This window comes from Protomyctophum parallelum (genome assembly GCF_964188405.1).
Source record: "Protomyctophum parallelum genome assembly, chromosome: 4".
Classification (NCBI taxonomy): domain Eukaryota; kingdom Metazoa; phylum Chordata; class Actinopteri; order Myctophiformes; family Myctophidae; genus Protomyctophum; species Protomyctophum parallelum.
In genome coordinates, this window is record NC_139700.1 from 12,099,070 (window position 1) to 12,123,907 (window position 24,838).

General features: G+C 41.8%; 1 protein-coding gene across 2 annotated transcripts; it reads left to right on the forward strand.

Moving 5' to 3' along the window:
* Positions 1-841: 841 nt before the first annotated feature.
* cib2 (calcium and integrin binding family member 2) lies at positions 842-19,767 on the forward strand (the record flags this gene model as incomplete). 2 transcript variants are annotated; one of them, XM_083762431.1, is made up of 6 exons in its annotated part: positions 842-892; positions 6,609-6,643; positions 12,616-12,727; positions 16,225-16,372; positions 16,962-17,157; positions 19,746-19,767. In XM_083762431.1, the coding sequence occupies 6 exons, from the start codon at positions 842-844 to the stop codon at positions 19,765-19,767; spliced, it is 564 nt and encodes a 187-aa protein (XP_083618557.1). The 2 variants fall into 2 exon arrangements, with proteins under 2 accessions (XP_083618557.1, XP_083618558.1); XM_083762432.1 differs by lacking the exons at positions 6,609-6,643; positions 12,616-12,727.
* Positions 19,768-24,838: the final 5,071 nt, after the last annotated feature.

Here is a 24,838-nt window from a genome sequence, read left to right on the forward strand (position 1 = left end):
TATTTGTAAACAGAGCTTGTATGTCACATTGCATCGTTAAATAAATGTTATATAGCCTACACCCTGCCTACAGGGTATTAATAAGGCATTTTTATTTAAACAAAGCAGCATTGTTTATTTTATTTTTTTGCAGTCACTTTGGGACAAATAACATTTTTTTTTAATTAATTAAGCTCTTAATTAATTGAGCTTAAAATGAAACCAAATGGTTTGGGTTGGTTTCCTTTTACGCTCTCAAAATGATTGTTAAACATCGTCATTACTTACAAGAAGTCTACACAATTAGTGTAATGTAAAAACATTGTTTTTGATTATTGATTATTTTGATCAACGTTTCAATACAGCATGGAATTGTGGACAAATTGGGTCGAGGGGCTAAATCTCATCATGGTGGTCCGTGACACAATATATGCCAAATGGGCCTTGAAATGAAAATGGTTGAAAACCACTGCCTTAGGGTCATAGACGCCCTCTGGTGTTGAACGGTGGTTCGCTGGTTGTAACTCAAGCTGCATGCGGACAGCAACCGGTGCTGAAACGGATCAATTCACACGCCTCCTCTTAGCAAACAGTACACACCCTGGTCATGTCTCTAGATCATTTTGAATTTCTTTGCTGCCGCAAACCCCTTTCTTTTTTCTTTTTCTTGTTTTCCTTTTTTTGAATCCATGGGGGATATATTATTTTGGAAACGCAGCAATACTTTGAAGGAATTCAGTCGACAGATGTGCGGGGGCGTCTTGATCTTCCTCCTGGACCCCCTAAATGCATAGATTTGAGAAAACACATGGAACTGTAAATGTAATGATTCTGTACAGGAGAAAAACAACTCGATTAAGAGATGGGTAATAAGCAGACCATATTTACGGACGAGCAACTTGATGCATACCAGGTAAAGCTTCCTATATTCTTCCTCTGACTTATCTTATATAGCCATATTTATATGAGCATGGCATGGCATATAACAGCATATTGTGCATGACAAGTCTGTAGTAGCTATCTTCAAGGTGCGTTTAGTCTGGTGTAGCCTGTTATGGGTGTGTGTGGGACTAATGCATGCTTAATTGAGAAAATGTAAAGTATAAGCATGAGTCCTTAATTACAATGTAGATTTTAACAACATTGAAATTAAAAGGGATTATTTATGATCATAGGTAGTGGTGGTGGCATGCCCAATAAAATCCCCATGTGTTAGGTCAATTTTTAACTTCCATAGTGTAGATCTGTAATTTATCCAAAGTTAAATAGCACTGATAATTGTTATTGTGCGGTGAGTCAAGGAACTAACTACCGTAATTAACTAATGTTAATACAGTTGTGTGATCCACCCGATGTCATTTGGCTGATTTTGGATATGGGTCATAATTGGAAATACATATAGTATCCTGCATGGTCAACATATCTGCAACAACAACAAAAAGCAATGGTTAAAATGACCAAATACCCTCTACTGAGAATAGAATTTTTCTAAAAGCTGTCAAATAGCAGGCCATATTTGTATGTTTTAGTAGTGCTCTACAAGTAAAATCCTCAGTTACAATAAATGGATCAATCTGGGAACCCATCTGCAAAACAAAGGGAACACAGCAGCACCCTCTTTTCCTTTGAACTGAGAGTCAACAGTCTGTCTCGAGAGACTACAAATGAATAAATAACATTGAGGATTGTATTGGGTAGACAGACAACCCCATAAAGGATACATTTTTAGAGCCCATATGAAATTAGATTGTTCCATGCTTACATCATGTGCAATGATGATGCACAATAATGTATTTAAAACAAATGAATAGCAGAAGGCTCTGATTTCATTTCAACTGGAGGATCTCGAGGTCTTCAGGGCAACATCTGACATGATCTGAGAAGCCCTAACCTTTTGCACTCTGTAACAATAGATGCCTCGTCCTGTGAAGAAACGCCAGCTATGTCTGCACAGGTTTATCATTACGATTAGGTGTGACTTAATTATTGATGCCAAGCCTCAGTATGATACTGTAGCATGCCTGGAAACACTACCCTTGGGAGATAACTTACTGCTCAAGAGCTTCTCTGGTTACTTCTGTTGCTCTTAACATGCCCTTATTTTAGAAATAATGATATTGCCTATACAATTTAAAGAATCGGACAGAGTTGCCATGTGGGGTATATGCCTGTATAGGATAATTTCCTCAGCACACTGTTATAGTGACAACTCCAAATATTGGTGTAATATGCAGGAGATTGAAGTTATTGAGAGTTATTATGGGTCCATTGGGTTACATTTGAACACTCTCTGAGTTTTAAATGGATAGGCCTACATTTAACTCTGAGGATTTCACTGTGCAGCAGACTTAAGACACGTCTTCTTGCTTTCTCTATTTTAAGTCTCTAAACTGGATCATGAATGTACAGTAGATGACATTATTACAAATGTAGCTCCAGACGACTCAAACGAGCCAAGATAAATATTAGAAGGAAGGCTGTCCTGTACTGACTGGTTTACATACACTTAGTTAGTCTTTTTCACGCGTGAGGGGAGGATGGAGAATGAGATCAGCCAGAAAATCGGAGCGGCAGGGGCGGTATTGCAGTCGCTGTACTGCACTGTTGTGACAAAAAGAGAGTTGAGCCATGGGCAAAGCTCTCTATCCACTGAGCAATCTTCATTCCTACTCTCACCTATATGGTCATGAAGTGTGGGTCATGGCCAAAAGAATAAGGTTGCGAATACAAGCAGCCAAAATTAGTTTTCTTCAACGGGTGGTTGGCCCGAGAGAATTTCAGTCACGCGAGAGAGACTTGGAGTAGAGTCGCTGCTTCTTCGCCTGGAAAGGAGCCAGCTTAGGTGGTTCGGACATCTGATTAGGATGCCTCTCGGGCGTCTCCCTAGTAGGGAGGTCCTCGAGGCAAAGTCCCACTGGGAGGAGACCCTGGGGCAGACCAAGGCACAGTTGGAGGAAACACATCGACTCACTGGCCTTGAAACGTCTAGGGATCAGGAAGTCACTAATGTTGCTCTGGAGAGGGAAGTCTGGAGCACTCTGGTGGAGCTGTTTCCCCCGCGACCCGACTACCAATAAGTGGTTGAAGATGGATGGATAGTTACCATGCAAAGTGTTTCTACTATATTATGGCAGTGCTTCTCAAACATTTTCATGTCAAGTTCCCCCAAACTGACATATTATGCAACGGACCGATTTGAAAAGATCTTTGAGCCAGGGACCACCATAGAGAATGTATCTGTCTGTGTGTGTGTGTGTGTGTGTGTGTGTGTGTGTGTGTGTGTGTGTGTGTGTGTGTGTGTGTGTGTGTGTGTGTGTGTGTGTGTGTGTGTGTGTGTGTGTGTGTGTGTGTGTGTGTGTGTGTGTGTGTGTGTGTGTGTGTGTGTGTGTGTGTGTGCGACTGTGCGTGTGTGCGTGTGTGCGTGCGTGCATGCCTGTGTGCGTGCGTGCGTGCCTGCCTGCGTGCCTGCGTGTGTGCGTGCCTGCGTGCCTGCGTCTGGGTTAACAGTGGAGTGAATGGAAACTTTCTGAATAGTCAAACTTGTACATTATCTTCTAGCCGGTGGAATTATATTGAAAGTAAACTGTTCCTCATTTTGCTGACAATCAATCACCTCTGGGGTAGGGACCCTACTTTGAGAACTGGTAGCCATATGGGATTTAAAAGGCTTTTATATAAGCTTATACTGTAGAACAATTTTAAAGAAAGCATAGGCCTATGTTTTTTTTATATTGAATTATGACCTAATTCTATATGAATCAATAGATTTTGGGTGGTAGAACCTAGTGTGTTACAACCTCCATAACTAATTTATCCCAGAACAATGGTCAGTCAATAAAAATATGTCTGATAGCGCTTGGCTCTTCATCCGCTTGTGGTTCATCAAGCAATTCCCAGCTCTGCATGCTACAGTACATGCAGACACACTTTCCTTTGCAGTTATATCATGAAGGCAATAGTCCAGTGTTGCACTAAATGAATTAAGCTCAGTCTGTCTACAAATAACAAAGATTAGTGGCTTGGCTTTACATCACTGTAATGTCCCGGTATTTCAAATGAATGAGAAATTAACAATGCTCACACAACTAGGGGTGTAAAGATACATTTTAACAGCAATACGTATCACGATACATGGTTGACGATACGATACATGGACTGGTTTATTATGGCGATTCGATACGATTCAAAATCGACTATTTAAATACATTACAAATGTGTGAAATATGTGTGAAACACATATGGACAAACCCACGCCTTGACATGACCACAGAGAATACACACATTTTTCGATATACCAATTATAGCTGGAATGGAAAAGTATAAACCCATCTTTTACTTTTTTGTTCTTAAACTTGCTAAAATACAATGCACAAGTACTTAGTATTGACTAAATTGATTATTTCCATTGCAAATGATATGATACAAAGTCAAATGATACGCTACTTGCTGTTTACATATCGATATACATCTAAATCGATATTTCTTCGAATTCAACCCTACTCACAACCTGATGTCGATACCTTTTAAAGGGGCTCTATGAGCCCCGCAAAACTCCTTGCATTGGTTTGGCATACTCTGGCGTGCGTAAACAGCAGAGCTAAATCTTTGGCTTATAAAGCTGTCTCTGATAACTGATAATGCTCTGGACTGGTTCACACGCAGCTCAGCCTGTACTGACATGAGATCGTCTTGATTAATACCTGAGGGGAAACAGGGAAATGCAGTGTGCAAATGCATATCGATAAAGCTGCATGTTACAGGAAGAAATAGTTTACCTCAGAAGTCGGAACTTACACACACGCCTCAACGCAATCTAAAATACAGCAAATATCTCAGTGTAAATCTGGACAGAAATTAGGCAGGCGTGGCAATGTTTATTGTTTATTGTTTATAAGGATCCCCATTAGCTTTTGCCTTGACAAAAGCTAGTCTTCCTGGGGTCCGACACAGACAAACATTTAACATAGGCAATACTTACAAACACTAACTCAAAATAAAACATAGTAAAATAAAATATAAAATAAGAAAATAAAAAACATAGGAGAAATAAAAAACAAAGAAACATCACTTTCAACACATTATACATTTGAATTGTTCTTTTCCCAGGGTTACTGCAGTATGATTTACATAAGGTGTTCTTTTAACTTGATTTTAAAGATGAATTTTGTATTTGTATTGGTTATACACCTTGGTAGTGCATTCCAACCTATTACTGCTCTATAGAGAATAGAAGATTTAAGAATATTTGTTCTTGGTTTAGGTGCCACCAAAACACCCAAACTGGCATGTCTAGTCATATGGTTATGTTCGTCTCTTAGATGTGCTACCTGTTCAAAGAAATACTGTGGTTTTTTGTCCATTAATACATTTCTGAAAACGTAAGAATACGTGAATGTAATCTATTCTCAAGAGTAAGCCATGATAGATTTCTGTGCATTTCTGCAATGTGTGTCCTGTTGGAACACTGGAGAGCTAATCTGGCAGCTTTGTTTTGAGCTATTTGTAATTTATGTATGTCTGTTTTTGTAGCCGATGACCAGAAGACTGGGCAATACTCAAGATGTGATAACACTAGAGCTTGCATTACTGCTTTCCTAGTGTTTAGTGTTATGTAGCTAGAACATTTCCTGGTTACGGAATGTTCAGGTTCAGAATCAGAACAATAACACTAATGTGCATGTGCAAACTGTGCACTGTGCACATGTGTCATGATGTGTGCAAAGTCCAAACCTCTGGTGGCTCCAGCAGGGCTGTTGTGTTGGATCATATGCACAGTGCACACCCCTATGCGGTAACTCATCAGTGCAGACAGCCACACACACACACACACACACACACACACACACACACACACACACACACACACACACACACACACACACACACACACACACACACACACACACACACACACCTGATCATGTTCCCTTGCCTCAATGTGTGTATTGCAACTACCATGGGTGACACAACATTCTGACAACAAGTCATACCTTTAGTGATACTTGAGACCTCATTCAGGGCTTAGTGTAATAGCTAGGCGTTCCGCTGACTTCCAAGGCCCCGTACTGTCATTCTATATGCCACCTGAGCCTGTCATACATATACCAGTGTGGTCCACGTCGACTCCTAATACTGATGGTTCTCTAGCCAGCCAAGTAGTTCAATGCACTCAACCAACCCTGTATCCTTTTCAGTTTTGGAACAGGGATGCCAGATAATTACGGTAAGCCGTTGAGACCTCAGGCCAATTCTACAAGATGTCTTCTAAATCCTAACAGTTTTCTCAAAAACGTATGTCAGTGGTGCTCAAATGGCTGCTCAAGGACCCAGAAATATGTATGTGGCTATCGACCCTCACCTTAAAATATCTGGTTCCAGGCACCCCCAGAAACAAAGATTTAGTTAAAAATGTTTGCTTTCAAAGCTACTGATTCAAACTGTTTAGGACAACTCTACGTTTAGGACAAGGTACTCCCTGTGTATAAAATATATGATAACCATTTATTTTTACCAGTAATCTTTTTGTCCTTTGTGTTTTGGGAATTCTTTGTAGTTAATCATTTGTTTGTGTTTTTGTTTGTGCTAATTCATGCTTATTCATTTGACACACTGCGCTTTCTTTCCTACAGGACTGCACTTACTTCACACGCAAAGAAATCCTTCGGTAAGTGGAGCCACCCCACTTTCTTGCATCTACCTGGGACGTATCCTCAGTGATGTATCCCAAGGTTTGATTGATTGATTGAAATATTTATTAACAGTTTGCAGAATTTACAGTACATTTCAAGCACAAACTCAATACAAAGACTGTTAACTGTGAGTGGACGACCCAATTAAGCATTACACTTGTTTACAACAGGGTCCACATTGTTCAATTCATCAAAACATTTAGAGACATACAAATAGACATTTCTATGTAGCTAAAGAACAGAACAGGAATTCATCATATAGGAAGCAAAAAGGGAAAAGATACATATACAGTGAGGGGAAAGGGGGGGGGGGTGGGGTGGGGGGGATTCAGATCTTACAGAGGCCAGTTTCGAATTGCAGCCATCCGTAGGTGCCCTTTGAGAGCGGTTTTGAAGGAGTCAAGGGATTCATGACTGTTGGTAGGGCGTTCCACATTTTGGTGGCATAGGAGCGAAAATAATTTAGTCCCTTGTTTGTGCCGAATCTGGGTTGTACATGGTTTGTTGCACTCCCTCTGGTGTTGTGGGTGTGGACTTCGTTTACATTAAGGAAGTATTTAGACAGGTACATGGGTATCTTGGTGGTGTAACGAATCTTGTGGACCAGACCCATTGCAAGATGCTGTACTCTGTCGTTGACCCTAAGCCATCCCAGCCTGTCAAAGTGGGCAGGGGTGAGGTGGGTTCGGGGGGTGAGGCCAAGTAGGAGCCTGACCAGTTTGTTTTGGTCTGGAGCCTTGTTTTAAGGGCCTTTGAGGTGCTGTGGTACCAAAAGGTGGATGCATAGTCAAAGAAACCTTGTACGAGGGCTCCTGTTAAGGTCTTCAAGGTGTTTTTGCTGACCAGTGAGGAGATCCTGTAAAGGAATCTTGTTCTTTGATTGACTTTTTTGATTACGTTGGTGGCCATTTTATCACCGGAAAGATTGGCCTCCAGGATGGAACCTAGGTCATCGGGGTTTCGGGTCTGGCAACATCATATACCCCTCACTCAGGTAGCCTGAGCTAACGTGTTAGGTTTCTGGTCTAGAGGGGCGGGTCGCGGCTGAGATTTGCGCACACCCTGATTGGATCTCATCGATCTGTCCGTCACCCCCGGCCCCTCCTCTGCCCCCTAGTGCAGCGCTACATCACATAATTTGGAGCGACGCCCCGGAAGGGTTGACTCCCACTTTTAGACCAGAGCGGCCAATGCGTTCCTCCAGGCTTTCAATTTTTGCACCAACAAAAATGAAAGCCTGGTACCGAGGCTATCACTCAGGTGACCCAGCCAGGGTGATCAAGTTCCGACTTACATCCCAGTAGCTACCCTCGTTCAGTCCCATTAGGGAAAGATCAAGACCACACAATCTGTTGCTCCGGAACTACTCTGCCAGGACTGGGAGAACCAGATTCTGGCGCGTGGAAGGACTAGGCTCTGTGGGTTGACTCCTGTCCGGGGCCCTCCTACATCTCACCAGGTCCACTCCTGCTCTCACCAGGACCTGTGCGTTGCACCAGACTCCCAGCACCAGGCACTTCATTCAGGAGTGGTGGATTATAATGGCCCTCCTAAAGGCAGGGTTTTTTGAGCTTCCTCCTCACGGAGGACACAGGCTGGGGCGCTAACCCATACTGCTCACCCGGGTGCCGTCTACATTCCGGCTGTCACCCATCTCTCCGGTGGTCACCAGACTATACCTGGTTGTCACATAGTCTATTCCTATAGTCACTATAAATAGAATAACTATAACCAAAAATACCTATACTTATACTTCTATCTATCCCTTGCTGATCAACATTTTGGTAAAACAGACAGTAATGTTAATTTACGAAGCAGGACCAGCCATAAATCTGGGGGCCCTAAGCAAGATTGGGTTTAAGCCGCCCTCACTGTAGCGCATACAACACCAAACAAACTTGTGACTCATGGTGTTATTTCAAACACAAGATATGCATGCAGTAAGAATCATGCCAAACTGACTTTGTTCCAAGCAAGCTAAGACTCTGGTAAGCAGAGAACTGGCCTTGTGAGAGGATTGGGCGTTTTTTTTCTTCTGCAACGATACATACACAGACGGGACGGGACGGGACAGGACAGGACAGGACAGGACAGGACAGGACAGGACAGGACAGGACAGGACAGGACAGGACAGGACAGGACAGGCGACATCAAACATAATCCCTTAAAGATGATCTTTGGTATGATGATAGAACTGTGAATTTAATAAACTTCAGTGCATGGTTTCATATAATTGGATCAAAATTCATGCGTAAGGATTCATGACATTACAGTAGGGCACTCTGTTGGATTCATCTTTGCAGTTCTCAATAGAATGACAGAGGCAGCTTTATTTGAATCTAAAATTAAATTTTATCAAATGTAATGATCCATGACTGAAAACGAACCTATTTCATGAGATTATACTCGTCATGTTTACTGTAGCTAGATGACATTAATCATGGATATTTTTATAGCTCCATATTATGGTGCTTTCAGGTTGCTTTTTTAATCTAATCAGAGCATGTAGAATTGACCGTAATGGAATTACAGGTCATGAAATGTGTCACGGTCATATGAACACCATCAGTATTTCAGTAAATTGATACTTTGTCTGTTTTTGCTTTGGCTCACACTTGTAAACACAAGAACACAAATAGTCTAGAGTCTAGACTATTTGTCTAGACTCTAGACAAATACAGATATTTGTATTAAACACAGGACACATTTGTATAGGATATTTATTATTTGGGGAAAAAATAACACATTAATATTGACAGTAGACTCTAGAATTCTAGACTCTCTTTTCCTTTGCAATCATTCCCAATGTTTTTGCCGGACAGTGCCCCCCCCCCCCCCCCCGACTTGTGGATGAATGCTGAACTGTTCCTCCACAATGACATTGAAACTGCCTTTGATTACAAGGCCAGCGGTGCGCTGAAAATGAAATTGACCATACCGAAATTGATCTCCATCATCGAGCGTAGTAACATCGCATGCAGCTTTATGACCTTCATAAAACATCCCGAGCTTGTGTTCCCAGCAGCACACACCATGACACAGTTATGAAAGAGCTTGTGTTCCCAGCAGCACACACCATGACACAGTTATGAAGCTTGTGTTCCCAGTAGCACACCGTGACACAGTTATGAAGCTTGTGTTCCCAGTAGCACACACCATGACACAGTTATGAAGCTTGTGTTCCCAGCAGCACACACCATGACACAGTTATGAAGGAGCTTGTGTTCCCAGCAGCACACACCATGACACAGTTATGAAGCTTGTGTTCCCAGCAGCACACACCATGACACAGTTATGAAGCTTGTGTTCCCAGCAGCACACACCATGACACAGTTATGAAGGAGCTTGTGTTCCCAGCAGCACACACCATGACACAGTTATGAAGGAGCTTGTGTTCCCAGCAGCACACACCATGACACAGTTATGAAGCTTGTGTTCCCAGCAGCACACACCATGACACAGTTATGAAGCTTGTGTTCCCAGCAGCACACACCATGACACAGTTATGAAGCTTGTGTTCCCAGCAGCACACACCATGACACAGTTATGAAGGAGCTTGTGTTCCCAGCAGCACACACCATGACACAGTTATGAAGGAGCTTGTGTTCCCAGCAGCACACACCATGACACAGTTATGAAGCTTGTGTTCCCAGCAGCACACACCATGACACAGTTATGAAGGAGCTTGTGTTCCCAGCAGCACACACCATGACACAGTTATGAAGGAGCTTGTGTTCCCAGCAGCACACACCATGACACAGTTATGAAGCTTGTGTTCCCAGCAGCACACACCATGACACAGTTATGAAGGAGCTTGTGTTCCCAGCAGCACACACCATGACACAGTTATGAAGGAGCTTGTGTTCCCAGCAGCACACACCATGACACAGTTATGAAGCTTGTGTTCCCAGCAGCACACACCATGACACAGTTATGAAGCTTGTGTTCCCAGCAGCACACACCATGACACAGTTATGAAGGAGCTTGTGTTCCCAGCAGCACACACCATGACACAGTTATGAAGGAGCTTGTGTTCCCAGCAGCACACACCATGACACAGTTATGAAGCTTGTGTTCCCAGCAGCACACACCATGACACAGTTATGAAGGAGCTTGTGTTCCCAGCAGCACACACCATGACACAGTTATGAAGCTTGTGTTCCCAGCAGCACACACCATGACACAGTTATGAAGCTTGTGTTCCCAGCAGCACACACCATGACACAGTTATGAAGCTTGTGTTCCCAGCAGCACACACCATGACACAGTTATGAAGGTGAGAGACAAAGATCATCACTGATCATTATGAGGCGATCGCTTTGTGAGGTCCACAGCTCTACCTGAAACATCATAGTTGGTTTTACCCAGGAACAGTGTTGATTTTTACAAGCAAATTTAGATTTTAGTTTTAGTCATAGTCTCTCGAATAGTTTTCATTTAGTTTTGGTCACATTTTAGTCACCTGGAATGTTACTAGTGTTAGTCTAGTTTTTGTCGACTAACTATCATAACTATCTACAGTTGATTTAGTTGACTAAAATGTATTTTGGTGAGCCTTGATGCTGTCGTAATGGCTGATTTTACACTTGCTGAAAGTAGCCGATCTACAAGCTCACAACGCGTCGGGCTGCGATACGTTGTGAGCTTGTAGATCTGATATTTTCAGCATGCAACCAAGTGTAAAATGATGGAGCTCTTCCTCTTGTCCACTAGTCCCTTCCTAATGTTTTAGTCTAGTTTTTATTTGTTGACGAAATTGTCAATATATCTAGTCTTTTTGTCATAGTATTAGTTGACGAAATTAACACTGCCCAGGAATACAGGTGTGTCATTCTTATCCATTTTAGTCTTTTCAATGTGCATCATGTGCATAACAAAAATCTAAATTCCATAAGACTCGTACTTTCACTGTTGTAGTTCACTTTATTGCATTGCATGGAGGAACAAAATGAGCAGCATAATGGTCAATACGCAGAGTTTGTTTGCTTTTTAGTTTGGAACGATGTTTGCATTGATTTAGTTTTTTCAATAATCAAAATGAACCATGGCTTGTTAAATTAATGTCAATATGAAGTTAATTAGAAATATAACGTTTTAAACTAATAAAAAAATTAGGAGGTTCCAAATGAGATAAATTATAGTATGTTGAACTGTTGTTACAGTGGTGTTGAAGTTGAACGTATCAGTACAGTAAACCAAGCAGAATGCTGAGTTACATAAAAAGGTTCCAGTGCTGTTGTACCGAATATCAGTAGGACCCGTAGAATGCCTTACGGTTTGTCCAATCAAAATGCCTTTACTAGAATTAACTGCTGTATGACCGATCATTGCAGCAGCAGCAGCTGTGTCATTTTGACAGGTTTATTTGATTTGAACTTAATGAGTTTGTCCTCTATAAGAGCAGTGACCCCAGAGATGGATGACACTGCTATAGGATGAGGAAGGACGCACGTACAGTAACAGGGATGTTCAGGGGTCAGAGTGTAAGAGGCTTGTAGATTACTGCCGACCTCTGATGACACACTGTGTGCGTGCGTGTTAGGTTTAGGCCACTGTTTCCCCAAACAGTGGGTCGGAACCCATTTGTGGGTCGCTGACACATTATGTATGGGTCCTGCATGCATGCGTGTGAGCGTGTCTGCGCTGTGTCCGAATATTTTCACTACTTCTTAAACATTTGTTTTCCCAATTTATGGAATGTCTTAGATTTTTATTTGTATTTACTCAATGATTCATGATTGTTCTAATTACTAATTACTTACTTATTAATAATTTAATTTGGTATTAAAGAAATTTTATTTTTTGGAGAATGTTTTTGAAAATGTTTTGAAATGATGATAATGTAGGAAACCTCTCTCTCTCTCTCTCTCAGGTGTACTGAAACCTGAGAAAATGGATTTGATGATACAAGCAGTATTGCTGTCTTTTATTTATTTGTGTGTTCTAGGTTGCACGGCAGATATCATGAGCTGGCCCCACATCTTGTACCGATGGACTACACAAACGACCCAGACTGTGAAGTGCCGTTATCCTTAATAGTCAACATGCCAGAGCTAAAGGTAACTTAAAATCGTACTAAAACTGGATAAAGTAGGCAGGCAATGCACATTCCTTCGGTTGTACCGAAGGCCCCTGACTATATGCTGGGCTGTTCGCACCAGGGCGCAGACGTTGGTCCAACACATGGCGTGGCCGGTTAAAACTCAACCGTGGCTACCGACATGCGTTGCTGGTTACGCGGTTAAAACTCAACCATGGCTCCCAACATGAGTTGCCGGTTACGACACGCGTGGCCGGTTAAAACTCAACCGACCCTGACCCTGAACTTCTTCAGGCGCCGTTAGCATGCAGTAGAGGCGTTGTTGTGCCCTTTTCACCACACAAGTGGGTGTGAGTGACCCACTTATGGTCGTCGTCTATGTGTGTGCCAAGGAATTTGAACTCACTCGACTCTCTCCACTGCAACTCCATCGATGTAGATTGGCGTGTGCTCCCTCCTCTGCCTCCTAAAGTCCATAATTAGCTCGAAGGTCGTTCCAGCATTGAGAGCTATAGGTTGTTTTCCCGGCACCATAGCGCCAGTTTTATTGACCTCGTCTCTATAGGCCGTCTCACTCACTGGTGTCGGTGATCAGCCCCATGAATGTATAGTGTCGTCGTACCTACAGTACTTGATGATGACATTACAGCTGTGCGTGGCCATACACACATATGTGTGTACATGGAGTACAGGAGGGGGATGAGCACACAGCCCTGGGGTGCACCGGTATTGAGCATTGGGTCAGATGTTATACTGTATATTCACCAGGGGGATTTATTTCCCCTGAGTATTGCTCTAAGAAATGAGAGAAAACTGTAGGGCTAGAGCTGGTGTGACAGCGACCACCTCAGCTATTGAATCTCAGACAGCTGCGCACTGTTAGCGAGATGCTCTTTGGAGTGCCAAGCATGTTGCTTGAGTGAACCACGGTTGTGTCAAAAGCATGTGTGAAGTTCTGGTGGGAGGTGATACGAAACATCCATGATCGATCTAAGATCTATGAAGCAGGTAATTTAAATGGCTAATATTATGATTTATTACTTGGAAAGGACCAATATCACATGAGGAGAACGATAAAGCCACAGATGACCTCGTGCATCGATCTGTTGTTTTCTCATCCTTTCAACAGTCCCTCCCCTTTTCGGTTACTAGTGGACACAGATAGAATTAACGTTCAACAAAAACAGCTAGTGGTCCCCGCATGCGTTGCAACAGCTGTAGGCCTGTTACACACACACACTGAATGTCCCCACACTACTGGGAGGACAGTATTGCGATCCTCGTCAGTTACAGTGTGAGCCAAGTGTGTGACCTTAGTTTTAGTCTGAACCCATCAGCCACCTTCACTGTTGTTTGCACCATGCCACATCCTCTGGGCTTGTGAAAGTTAACATTATGTGAAAACGTCTCTCAGTCTACTGTATATGTCCCGTTTGTGAAGCACTTTACTATGCTGTGTAACATGAAAGAAGCATTTATCTGGCAATTTTCCTCCTATACATATCAGGCAGAAGTACTAACTAATTTATGTGGAGTCCACCTCCAGGGAACCACATTTTAGCACAGTCTCATAATGTGTCCTTCCATTGGACACAATTGGCCTATGCCCATAAAGCTGTCACAGGCCAGCTGCAGGAAGACAGAGACCACTCAAGCAAGGATTGATGATGGGAATTTACACGCAGGTCTCCAAAGTCCTGTAATCGCATCATAACTGTAAATCTAATCCTTGCTTGCCTCAGCATTTGCGTTAATTGGCTTTGTTGAGGAGACGATTGCCGATTGTGCCGAACCAAAGGCCTTTTTCCGGGGTCCATTCAGGAATCACAGAGTTCCTGGTACAAAAAGCCATTTTGTTGTTACAGTATGTGAATGGTTCTTTTGGAGCTGGAACAATCTCTGTCCCGCCCCAGTCCCATTATTTGCAGCACCAGGAAAGGTGGGTTGGAGGGGAGCAGGGCGGGGTCGACATATGCCCTTACTGGGCTGCGTTCACACTTTCAAGACACCTGTCTTGTGTCTGAACACAGCTTTGATGGATGTGTTCTGCCAATTTGGTCAAACCACATGGGCTTCCATTGGAAATGCATTGGAGCGGCCATTAAACACAGACAAGACACAACACAGACACAAGACATCATGATGTCTTGGTATAGTGGGCAGGTGGTTAGAAAGTGTAGCTCTGTTTCCACCACATTTTGTGTGCAGTGGGTGCATACTTAGGGCTCCATCTTGCGCCACCCTTATCCCTTATCCCTAAACTTATTTGCCATTTTTTACTATTATGAAAATCATTTTAAAATCTACACGTTGTGAGCTTGTAGATCAGCTATTTGAACTATTTTAAAAGGTTTTTTTTAAATAGTAAAAAATGCCAAATAAGTTTAGGGATAAGGGTTAAGGGGTGGCGCAAGATATAGCCCTTAGTCTTTCTTCTCTTGGGAGCGGGGTCTGTCTGTGTGAAAGACCATGCTCAGCAGAATACACTACAACCTATACGTTTTGCAGCATATAAACAGCCTATAAACACAGAATGGCCATGAAACTGTCATGGTCATGACTAATGAAACATGTAACACCACACACAGTTGTGAAGAATCAATGCAACATATCAATTATTCATGTATTTTTTGTTTTTTTATAGAGCACATTTACAAAAACATGATCGACCGAAGTGCTTTACAGAAAATGAGAGGAAAATAAATAACGGAAAAGTGTAAATGCTTTAACTTTAACTGGTCGTTCTGTCCTTATTGTGTGGTGTTTTCGACTGTGTTGTTTTGCGACGGCAGGTCACATTTACTATGAAATCGTACTTTTTTGTCAGTCACTCACAATCCCCATACATGCGGGAAAGCCCCCATGGTGCCCAGGTCTCGTGGAGATCCCTGACGTCATAGTAAATGCGACCTGCTGTTGCAATTAAGCCCATATATGGAGATCCCAGATGTTATCACTATTGGCCAGCAACTCTCCATCTGACCTCAAACCCTTAGATCTCCATATATGGACATGTCAGAAGTGACCTGTTCTGACATTCCATCATTTTGATCCTTCCCCATCCATCCTTCCTCTTCGATGTCTCCCATTTGACTGATACCTGTCCATTCAAACACTAGACGAGCCTGCCCTAGTTTTTGACATTCTGACATTCCATACAGTATGTTGTATCTGCATGACCTCATCAAACCCTGTACACTCAAGACATGCTCCTTATGTATATGGCCAAATTCATTCCATGTTGATCTGACCCCCCATGCCAAAGCGCCAGCACTCGCTCGCCCAGCAGTCTGCCGTCAACGAGGCGGATGCGTGCACGGCTGCACGCGACCTCACCCTTTAGGCTATAGGGCTGGTGTATGCTGTTTTGTTTTCTTATTTATAAATACAGTATACTGTATGGTGCAAGATTAATTTCCATATTGACCAATACTTTTTTATTAGTGTATGTATGCTATTCACGTTGTTTTGTCAGACACATTCAATTATCCAACGTTTAACCTGCTTTATGTGCAGGAGAACCCGTTCCGAAACCGGATAGTGGAGTGTTTCTCCGAGGATGGCCAGGGGAACCTCAGCTTCAATGACTTTGTGGACATGTTCTCCGTCCTCAGTGAAACGGCTCCCAGAGAGCTGAAGGCCATATTTGCCTTCAAGATATATGGTAAAGATGGACTTCTTCTCTAACAAACCTTCACCATGCATGGGTTCCTCCTATAGGGTGTGGTTTTCTGGTTCCACTGATTTACAGATTTACAAAATTATTCTAAGCCTAAGCCTAGATACCTTTTATTCAGTGATAAAGCATTATTGAATATTTATATGATATAATACATTTAATAAATACCTTTTTTTGCAGTTTTAATCAAATAAATAATCAAAGGTTTTATGGTCATGATTCACCATGGATCCTGGATGACTTGATTCTCGGCTTAACATAGGCCTAATTGATTTAAATATTTTTGTAAATCAAAAATGGGGGGAAATGAATGGCTGATTTTTCAGTGGAACCAGAAAACCACAACCACTGCTATATGCCCTAGCTATTCCCTGGACTGTGTTTTTTTTTGTTTCGTTAAATTATTATTGTTTTTTACTTTATTGTGTTATGTTTTCCTGTTTGTTTTAACTTGTTGATTGCTTGTTCTGTGTACACTGTTCAGCACCTTTTTATAAATAAAATGTACTTACTTAATACTAAAATGAATCTATAGCTATTGTGTTGATTTTCATGTTCCTTGTGGTGTCCACAGATTACAATGTGGATAATTATCTGTGCAAAGAGGACTTGGAGAAGACTCTGAACAAGCTGACGAAGGAGGAGCTGACTCCGGAGGAGGTGGACCTGGTGTGTGAGAAGACCATCGAGGAGTCCGATCTGGACGGGGACAACAAACTCTCCTACGCTGACTTTGAAAACATGATAACTAGGGCTCCTGACTTTTTAAGGTAATGTATATGCACTACAGACAGTTTCTCTCTGATTATATTATTACTATTAGGGCTGGGACTTTAACCGATTAACTGAGATTCATTAATTACAGAAACAATAACGTGATTAAAATAATTAACGCATTTAATCACGCATAGTTTTTCACCACAGAACCTTTCTCACTGGATAAATTTCAGGCATACCAGCAGTAGAAGACCGCTTTGTTTGGCCCAGTGGATGGGAAATTTAGATTTAAAACATTTAAATCTAACATTTACACATTACACATTCACTCGAATACCAAAATCTGTTTACCAAAAAAGCTTCTCTCAGGTTTATGTAGACTATGATAGCACCTTATGTGGACAGCACTAGTCTATACGTATAGTATGCATAGTTTAATTATATAGATATTCCACTGTTATGACGTATGATTCATGATAACTACTTTTTGGTCAGGTGACGACCTGACCAAATGACCAACCTGAAAATGAAGACCACATGTTCGCCACATGTTCGCCACCTAGTCGACTCTAAAAGAGTTGCGAAATTGAGGGGGCAGAAAACAACTTCTGGTTGTCCCCATTCAAAAGAAGTCTATGTAGAAGAGCCGCCATTGGACTGAAGCCCCATGAAGTGCACAGAGTTTGTGTAACTCTGGCTCTGGTCGACTCCAGGCAGGGTTGCCAAGTTCGCTTATTTCCAGCAAAACGTTTGCAATGTTAGAACGTCACTCAATATAACTTCACTCCAAACGTGGCTGCATACACGTTACTAAAATAATAATCATACTATATATGGGGGGGGGGAACACAACGGAGACAGCGCACACAACGGCCGCAAAGTGCGAGGTTGTGACACACAAACATACACGTTACTAGTAATAAAACAAAACAAAACAATTATTATTATTTATTACAACGGAGACAGCGCTTCTTTCACCTGACCATTATATCACATTTGTGATTCAATATTTGAAGTTTTTCATTAGACTTAGGTCAGGATTTAGGATTTAGCGTTTTTAGAATCGACCCCCATGCATGTGTTAATCAACACATGCATGCCATGGTCATGATGCATTTACTGTACAACCCCCAGTTGGCTGTTTGTCATTTTAGTGGCTCTGCTCTCATTATTGTCAGACTGAGCCTCCAGTATGTGTCTTCATCTAAATGCAAACGGCCCATGTGACATGTCTGATTTCATTACCAGCCAGAAGCATAAATCCCTGCTGAAAAACAAATCACTTATTGTGACCAAAGGTCGCAGTGGAATCGTGCATTTCCCGTGTGTCGGGGATGAAGATGTGGAGACCCTGATGTCATAGTAAACGCGACCTGCTGTCACAGTTGGTTGTTGCAGTATGCAACAACAATGCAGTATCCATCCTTCCTCTTCGATGTCCATTCAAATTTCACTCTATACGGGCCTGCCCCAAAGATATTCGTGCAGCCCGGCAGCCCGGCAGCCGGCGAAAACTAGAGTTCTCAACAGGCCGGAAAATTAAGGCCTGGCCCTACCTGGGCCCTCATCAAACCCTGTACACTCAAGAGAATGTCCCTGCTACCCTTAGATCTCCATATAGTACTCCATATGGACTCTTGGAGTATATGGCATATACTGTATGGAGCTCACCTGTTCTGACATTCCATATGTTGATCTGACCTCATCAAACACTGTACACTCAAGACATGCTCCCTTACTGTATATGGCCAGTACAGAATTCACTCCATGTTGATCTGACTCCCCATGCCAAAGCTCGCCCAGCAGGCTGCTGTCACCGAGGCGGATGCGTGCACGCAAACTCGCCCTTTAGGGCAAGGTCGCTTCTCGCCCTCAGCCTCAGGCGTCTTACTGGTGATGGATGGCTCTGTATATTAACACTACTGGTGTGGTATGTCTGCAGGTAGAAAGAGGTCATTCTAAATTATCTTGAAAAGCAGATAACTGTGTTTCAGAGCTCTGCCACCATGGCATATGTCTGTTACGTGTGCATGCGAGGAGAGTATAGGATCTTAAATGTACAGATCTCTGCCAGGCTGGGTGGCCTACCCTACCCAGAGGCCAGAGCTGTGTCAGCCCTCGTGTGTGGCAGTAGTTGAGAAGCCACGGGTGAAATCGAGTTGTACTTGAAACAGTTGTGCATTTGTGGGCAGAAGTGAAAGTGCGGTGTACTGAGGTGTATTCTGTAAGGGCCCCTCAACATGCTATTCCAATATAGGCCTTTTGCATAAATCAGTGCTATTGAACACCTTTACGTCTGTGTGTTGGTTAAAAAAACATTGAACCAAAGCAAAGTAGTAAAAAGCGCTTCGGACATACTCCATGCATTGGATCCTCAGATTGTGTCTGCTAAAGCAGCCAATTTCACCACCTCTCCCCTTCCCATGCAAGTAATTGACAATATATAAAATCACAATACCAACTTTGATGAGGCCGTATTGCTTTGTTTGAAGAATAGGATATAAGGTTTTCTTCATTTGCTGAAAATGTTATATTTTTCATTTCCTGAAATATTTTGGAGTAAGCTGTTTTCTTCCCGACAGCAGAGATATACAGATTGTGAAAGTAAAGTTTTGGCATTTTGTCTTACTTGTGCCTGCAGTACCTTCCATATTCGAATCTAAGAGGGCCTCCACGTTGGTTACATGGTGAAGAAGCTGGACTCATCAGGACAGACCCTCCCAGACTCTACCCAGACCGTGCTACAGTATACAGCAGTGGTTCCCAAAGTGTGGTCTGCAGGGCTAGGGGTCCTTGAGGGGGTTCCAGGGGGTCCCCAGCTAAATGATAGTAAGGAACCAAATGGACCCTTATGGGTCTGTAACTCAGAGAGTGTACAAATGGAACCATTCCATTTGGAATCACTCAGAGTTAAATTAACTTTGATTTTACAATATACATAGAATAGAGATAGAAATGGGGGACCGTAGCCTAATACAGGTCAAACCTAAGGTTCCTTGAAATGAAAATGGTTGAGAATCACTGCTAGAGCCGTAAAAAAAATCTTCTGTTATGGGTGTCCTTGGCATATATTTTCTAATGGGGGACCGCAGGCTATAATGAGTGTCAATTTGGGGGTCCTTGACATGAAAAGGTTTGAGAACACTGGTGTACAGTATTCAACAGCACAGTGCCTATATACCGTATCTCCAATTCCTGTCAACCTTCACTCCTCCTTTGCCTGCGATCTGTGAAGTCTGTTTGAAGTCTGGGAAACTGTATGGCTCGTTAAGACTGATTCTCAGGATGACTCAGCTATTTATATGCATTCATTTACTTTCTTCTTTGATGAAACGCAGGTTGTTTCGTGTTTTAATCTCCAGAAATAATAGGGCTTGACCAGAATGTGTCACATGTGGGGAGAAAGGACTACTTTTTACATTTTCTAGAAAGAAAAACAAGGTATTGATATGAGCCCTTTTTACTGTATCTACTTCTGCCAGACACTGGCCTATATTAATATATGTTGGATTAAGGTTACAGAAATAACTTATATATCAACGTTTGTTGCACATGATATATATTACTGTACACAGCAGATATTGTTTGAAACATGCCTGGAGTGTGTTAATTTAGCTATGCAATAATTTGATCTGCAACCTGCATGAACAGAACTGTGCTCTCTATCTTGTTTACATTTCTTTGGTCATGTTAATTTGTGTCCTTTCTTGTTAGAACTGGAGCACAATGACAATCACATCTTACTATTTTCCAGTTGAATGAAGGGCTCTTGTTGTCTGTATTTGAATATATTAGCTTCTGGCATCTGTACATTTGATCTCCCTGTTGTCTCAGCTAATTCTTTAATACACATTTCCCAGTGTGAATAATGGGAATACTGGGCTTAACTTTTAATAAAGTACTCTTCTGTTTGTTTTGTGTGATTCGAAAGCATTTTGTCCCTGCATTAGTCTCTTCTTTGCTTTCACTGGTGCATGCGCACCCATACTTTCTTAACAAACAGTCAAATTAAAACGTAATATTTTACATTGGATTTACATGGAGGCACAGACACGCAGGTGGGAAGTATGGCCTTCACATTTAAAGTAAATCTTAAAGATTACTTTCTAAATCATGAACCCTTTCCACTGTTTCCAGTGACTGAACTGACCTGAAACTTGTGTGAGTTATTACATACTATGTAAGCTACTCAGCTCATATCTCCTCCCATTCAGGATGGTTGAGGAACAATAAAGATATCACATCATTATGTCTAGACTATGCGTATCCCATTGTAAAACCCAATGACATCTTTAAGCAGAATGAGATCATTATTGCAGTAAGAGCTGCTTCAGTATTTACCATTGGGATTACATTGCAGCACAAAGCCCAGCATATACTACTTCACAAAGTATTTAGAAGCTGTCCTTCGTCATGTTTGTTGGGTGATGATTCACTAGTCGTCTTACTTTATGCACAGGGGGATATAATATAATATAATATATAATATAATATAATTGATAGAAAGTGGGTTATTTGATTGAGGCAGTGGGAATTAAGCTATTCATTTTGTCAATGACAAATGATCAGAGGTCATCGCCATGTTGGTTTGTGGTGGACATTTTTGTGAACATTCCATTTTCCCCACGGACATACAAAATGAGAGGACAATAATATTACCAGAAACACATAAATAGATAGCACTGAATTACCATAACAGATCTGTAACTCTGAGAGTGTTATAAAATGGTTCCATTAGTTAAAGGGGGTCTTTGAGAATTTGAGAACCACAGTTATCACAATAGATAATTGCCATACTTATTCTGAAGAAAACCTGGAGACTTGACATTCAGTAAGTGGGTGTTATGATCAAAATAAGAACATTATAATGGTGAGTAAAACAGAAAATGTAATATTTGCCACAGACACATTTGTCCGTGTAGGCCTACGGACATGTTGGTGACCCCTGTGAGAATGATCTTCTAATGGTGCATAATAACTATTAGGCTACCTTACGAGTTACGACATGTCGACAGGTAAGAGGGCTTGATCATGAATATGCTATTTGCATAATCAGTTAGTGGCGAATGGAAAGAAGTTGAGGAATTGTAGCAGCGAGCAGTGTGTGCAGTCATCAGAGAAGGCAGTGCCACAAATATGCAGTTAATTCCTCATGCTGTTACATCCAGCTTGCTTTAATAGGGGCAGCATTAAATATTCGGGGCAATATATCGCTGATGGTGCGGCTTCATTAATTACTGCCCTCACACAGAACATCTGCTGATTTAGATTCCGACGACAGGGCAGCTTCTGGTGGACTGTGATACGGGGGCTCTGTGTGGCTATAAAGCAGCCATACTGGAGCTCATCTCAGCTGTCCCCTGGTGGAATTACAGTATTGGACAGTTCAGAGTAGGCAGCCTTGTTTGGCTGTATTTACAGTCACTGGCTGTATATCCCGGACGCCATTCTTCACTCCATTCTCTAGTCTAATCTAACCATTTAGGAATTAAACTGGGGCCATTAGCATAACATGAGCACTGTGGAGTTATTTATTATATTTAACAGTTAAATTATGGCACTTTAAAAGAGGCATAGGCTACTACTGAGGTGGGACAGTGGAGGACAGTCTGCCCTCTGTGAATATGGTCTCCAGATTTAGCACCCTTAAAACACATTCGGCTAATATTCATGCACAAGTTCAATTAAATTTGTACTTTGTGATCCATTTCACTTTAAAAAGAAATGCTGCTGAGTCATAACACTCATATAATAATAATAATAATAATAATAATAGAGTCATAACACTCATATAGTCCATGAGTGTTTTCTATGGGCACACAAATCCAGAATGATAACAATCAGCTGTGACATGTTAATGTTCCTATTCATGTGAGAGAATTATTTCACAGATTTCTAATGTTTTCTAGCATAAACTATTTGCTGATTGATGAGTGGAGGACGATATATATTTCCACTGATAAACGATTTGTGCATCTGAATATTTCTCCAAAGGCACCTATACTGTATGTGCCCCACACAATTAAATGTAGGCCTAGGTCTTGATAGTAAGATATATAACAAATTACGGTTGTATCATTATTTGAAATAGAAGTGTTATGACTTACTGTTACATAGACCAGATTCCATTACTGATTACAGGGCTCAACAGAGCACGCCTATACTGTATATGTTGTCAAATATTCAAATGTAAAAAATAAAGCTTTTAGGCTCATGTTATTTGAATGGAAGAGAGCAACAGAAAACAAAATACCAAGATCAATGAACAACCTTTAAACTGCATGACCACGACTTCCCCTACCTGCAGCTGCACACAATGCTAGTGCTGAGGCCTATATGCAAATTATTCTAGAAATGGAGCATGCTGCTGATGGAAGCAGGCTTTAGTCAGAAATATTTTCATGCTCTGAACACATTATGCACATTTCCCCTGGCTGTTCGGTTAGACATTACCATAACTGTGAGGTTGCTCTTATTGACATTACATTACAGGTTTGTTTGTCCAAAATACCAAAAAATAACAACATTCCTTACCGGTAGCCTACGTTTCTTTTTTAAACCAAATGTATTTCTTGTTAGGCAAATGGGAGGTAGCCTATATAGGCTAGTTCATGCACTACCACTATCATGCCACCAAAAAAGTCAATCAAAGAACAAGATTCCTTTACAGGATCTCCTCACTGGTCAGCAAAAACACCTTGAAGACCTTAACAGGAGCCCTCGTACAAGGTTTCTTTGACTATGCATCCACCTCTTGGTACCACAGCACCTCAAAGGCCCTTAAAACAAGGCTCCAGACCTCCCAAAACAAACTGGTCAGGCTCCTACTTGGCCTCACCCCCCGAACCCACCTCACCCCTGCCCACTTTGACAGGCTGGGATGGCTTAGGGTCGACGACAGAGTACACCATCTTGCAATGGGTCTGGTCCACAAGATTCGATACACCACCAAGATACCCATGTACCTGTCTAAATACTTCCTTAATGTAAACGAAGTCCACACCCACAACACCAGAGGGAGTGCAACAAACCATGTACAACCCAGATTCGGCACAAACAAGGGACTAAATTATTTTCGCTCCTATGCCACCAAAATGTGGAACGCCCTACCAACAGTCATTAAGACATGTGAATCCCTTGACTCCTTCAAAACCGCTCTCAAAGGGCACCTACGGATGGCTGCAATTCGAAACTGGCCTCTGTAAAATCTGAATCCCCCCCCCCCCCCCCCCATTTTCCCTCACTGTATATTGTATCTTTTCCCTTTTTTGCTTCCCATATGATGAATTCCTGTTCTGTACTTTAGCTACATAGAAATGTCTATTTGTATGTCTCTAAATGTCTGTATGTCTTTAAATGTTTTGATGAATTGAACAATGTGGACCCTGTTGTAAACAAGTGTAATGCTTAATTGGGTCGTCCACTCACAGTTGACAGTCTTTGTATTGAGTTTGTGCTTAAAATGTACTGTAAATTCTACAAACTGTTAATAAATATTTCAATCAATCAATCAAAAAGGGCTTTAGATTATTGTCACATAATTATTATCAATTATGATATCGATATATACCGCCATCTGGCTGTGCAGATACTGAACTTGCTGTAATTGTAGTTCTTGTATAGCTACGTAGAAGAACTACTAATACCATAATCCCTGTGTACCAGAAACAACCGGTCATGCGGATGGAAACAGAAGTACTGGGGCATTGCATTGCAAGAAGAAGAAAGTTCGAG